Source organism: Symphalangus syndactylus, chromosome 18, assembly GCF_028878055.3.
Source record: "Symphalangus syndactylus isolate Jambi chromosome 18, NHGRI_mSymSyn1-v2.1_pri, whole genome shotgun sequence".
NCBI classification, from domain to species: Eukaryota; Metazoa; Chordata; class Mammalia; order Primates; family Hylobatidae; genus Symphalangus; species Symphalangus syndactylus.
This window is the reverse complement of record NC_072440.2, coordinates 45,306,668-45,310,028: the sequence shown is the minus strand read 5'-3', so window position 1 is coordinate 45,310,028 and position 3,361 is coordinate 45,306,668. Positions and strand designations below refer to the sequence as shown.

General features: G+C 40.1%; 1 protein-coding gene across 1 annotated transcript; it reads left to right on the top strand.

Moving 5' to 3' along the window:
- The first annotated feature begins 1,309 nt into the window (after positions 1-1,309).
- HSPB3 (heat shock protein family B (small) member 3) lies at positions 1,310-2,010 on the top strand. The gene has a single exon (XM_055253149.2). It carries the CDS (start codon positions 1,423-1,425, stop codon positions 1,873-1,875), a length of 453 nt encoding a protein of 150 aa, XP_055109124.2. The 5' UTR covers positions 1,310-1,422; the 3' UTR covers positions 1,876-2,010.
- Positions 2,011-3,361: the final 1,351 nt, after the last annotated feature.

Genomic DNA, 3,361 nt, shown 5'->3' with positions numbered 1-3,361 from the left:
TTGATTCCAGGACTTCAAGGCTGTTACCCACTCCAGCTTGGGTGATAGAGAAAGACTCTGTCTCAAAAAAAAAAAAAAAAGGTATAAATACTAGCCATATCATATATTGCCCTGGACTTTTCTTTTTGATTTAACATATCTTGGAGATTCTTCCATAGCTGTGGATAAGGAGTTGCCTCATTCTTTTTCAGGGTAAGTTTAGTATAAAGGGTGATATAGTGGGGAAATTATATTTAATTTATTTTTGCCAACTCAGTAGCAGAGCTGTGACAAGATTAATCCTTAGATTTTTGAACGTTCATATGAAATCATTCAAAGCTTTGACATTTTTCTCTTCTTTGTGGCTCTATTTTCATCACTAAAATTCCCCATCCTATGCCCCTGCAGCCCCCATCTGACATTTGTCACTTTGCTAGCTTAGTCATCTGATCTAATTTTGATGAGTCAGATGTAAATAAACCCAGATAATGTGTCTTTTAGCCCAAAAAACTAAAAGATAAAAGGAAATGCATAAGGACAGAGGGCAGTTTGTTGAATGGTTGAGATTTGAATATGTGTGTATTAATTCTTTCTGAATTACAGCTAGATTCTGCCCTCCCCAGCTTTGTATCTGGAGATGAGGGAAAATATGATCCCAGCTCATATTATGAGTGAACATCTCTGACTGTTCTAAGAAGTCCTATTCCCTTAGATTACTGAAGTTCACAGGGAGAAAGCACCCACCCAGATATTTTTGGTGTTTGTTTGTTTGTTTGTTTGTTTGTTTGTTGAGATGGCGTCTCACTCTATTGCCTAGGCTAGAGTGCAATGGTGTGGTCTTGGCTCACTGCAAACTTTGCCTCCTGGTTCAAGCGATTCCCCTACCTCAACCTCCCAAGTAGCTAGGATTACAAGCATGAGCCACCGTGCCCAGCTAATTTTTGTGTTTTTATTACAGACAGGGTTTCACCACGTTGGTCAGGCTGGGCTTGAACTCCTGACCTCAGGCGATCCACCCGCCTCAGCCTCCTAAAGTGCTGGGATTACAGGCATGAGCCACCGCACCCGGCCTCACCCAGATATTTTTCAAATACCATTTTCGATTCCCACTCTCTTTTTCTCTTGAAGTAAGCAAGGCAGACACATTTGCCAAGGATAACTGAGAATGTAAGGGCAATCCATGACTGGGCAGCTTGTGCAGGCTGTGTGCTAAATGCAACTGGGAAACATGGCCTATAAATAGCCATTCATTGTCAGCGTGTGTGAAAAGACAAGCGAGCATTCCGTGCTATGATTCAGGCCTAATTAAGTGATTGCGTCTGGACACGGCTATAAATCACTAGCTGCTTCAACTGGTAATCCAGTCAGTAGGCAACTGCAGGGGCTCGCCACTGACTGAAGGTTGGCAGAAGGAGGCTGTTCGAGGCTGTTTTTGCCTTCACTATGGCAAAAATCATTTTGAGGCACCTCATAGAGATTCCAGTGCGTTACCAGGAAGAGTTTGAAGCTCGAGGTCTAGAAGACTGCAGGCTGGATCATGCTTTATATGCACTGCCTGGGCCAACCATCGTGGACCTGAGGAAAACCAGGGCAGCGCTGTCTCCTCCAGTGGACTCAGCGGCAGAGACGCCACCCCGAGAAGGCAAATCCCACTTTCAGATCCTGCTGGATGTGGTCCAGTTCCTCCCTGAAGACATCATCATTCAGACCTTCGAAGGCTGGCTGCTGATAAAAGCGCAACACGGAACCAGAATGGACGAGCATGGCTTTATCTCAAGAAGCTTCACCCGACAGTACAAACTACCAGATGGCGTGGAAATCAAAGATTTGTCTGCAGTCCTCTGTCATGATGGAATTTTGGTGGTGGAAGTAAAGGATCCAGTTGGGACTAAGTGACATCATATCGGTTCCTGTTCAGTTGACACAGGGAAGACGATTGTTCAGCCACTGGTACTACGAGAATGTTTGTATTACCCACATTTGAAATGATTTGCTACGATTTTTATGAGGATTAAAAATATATACACAGTTCCTGGTATGTTGAGGTTGTCTGTATTATTCTTACTCAGAAAGGAACATTTGTAAATATGTTTGTGTGGCTCAAACTGATACTATTCTTACAACTGAAACACTGAAAATACAGAAGGCTGTATTTGGATATTAGAGAGGACTTAGAATTGTTTCTTATTATTCCAACAATGCCAGCTGCATTTGTAATCACTGATGGCAAAAGAGCCATACTCATTTAAGGAATTCCTATCTATTTTATGAAAATCTTTTATTTTGCCAAAAAGAGTTGTGATTCCCTTCACTCAATAAGCTTTTCTTCTTAATGTATTTTAATTAAAGTGAGGTTTTATAAATATGGAGTGCAAAAATTAAAATACAGTATTTGGAAATTGGGTCTGAAATCTATTTATGATTCAGTATAGTTGTTACTGCCTTAAACGTCAATGGGAATTTTCAGATATAAATCTTATTTTTAAAAAGTTCAAATATGTACCTCATTCATCTTTTTAAAGGTATACTGAATCCTATCTGAAGTGTTTTGACTTTTTAAAAATAGTGTAAGTTCTATGGACACATACGAAATGTTCACGAGATATGTATTAACATATCCTCTTATAAATTAATATGAAGCTTTAGGACACCACTTTTAAAAGTTTGATTACTGAATTCAGTGAGTTTTAATCTGTGCTTTTTAGATGCTCCATAAACTTAGATGGCAAAATGTAACACATCTGCTATCTCTGCATAATTCTTAGCTTTAAATAGCCTGGCAGCCAGTGGAAGTTCAACACCTGAGTTTACACTGTGTGTCTGAGTTTACACAGCACATCTGATGATTGGTGCTTATTATATTCTCCCAAACTGCTGCCTTGGCTCAAGGTGGAGACATTGGTAGAGGTTAAGAACTAGTGCCTTCAACAGCTGCTCTGGGACATTCCAAAGGTTTGCTATCTCATTCTGTATATATTAAGTATTTCTTCAGAGGCAGTGGCTGCCTGCCTTTTATCCCACACTGAATGTGAGCTGACAAGCAGCCCAAGGACAGTGCTAAGAATAGACACGGAATGCAGGGTGTGGAAAACACCAGGGCAAATGCAGATTGCTGACAGTATCCCAGTGCTCCCCCACGTTGTTTTACTGTAGTTCAAGTTAAAATGTAAAAGACATGAAGCAATAGAAAAACGAATCAAACAGTTCTGAAAGTTATTTTGAAAACAAATGTAATCTGAAAAGAATGTTTACTGTCTAATTAAACTGAAAAGATTTTGCAGTTATATGCATATCTGAGGTTTATGCCTATACATGGAGGTTTGTGTGTCCACCTCAGATACGAAAAATTTTGTTTGACCAAGTGAATATCACAGATTAGCTT

Coding starts and splice junctions, on each gene's coding strand:
- HSPB3 (XM_055253149.2), top strand. CDS start 1,423: ATGGCAAAAATCATTTTGAGGCACCTCATAGAGATTCCAGTGCGTTAC.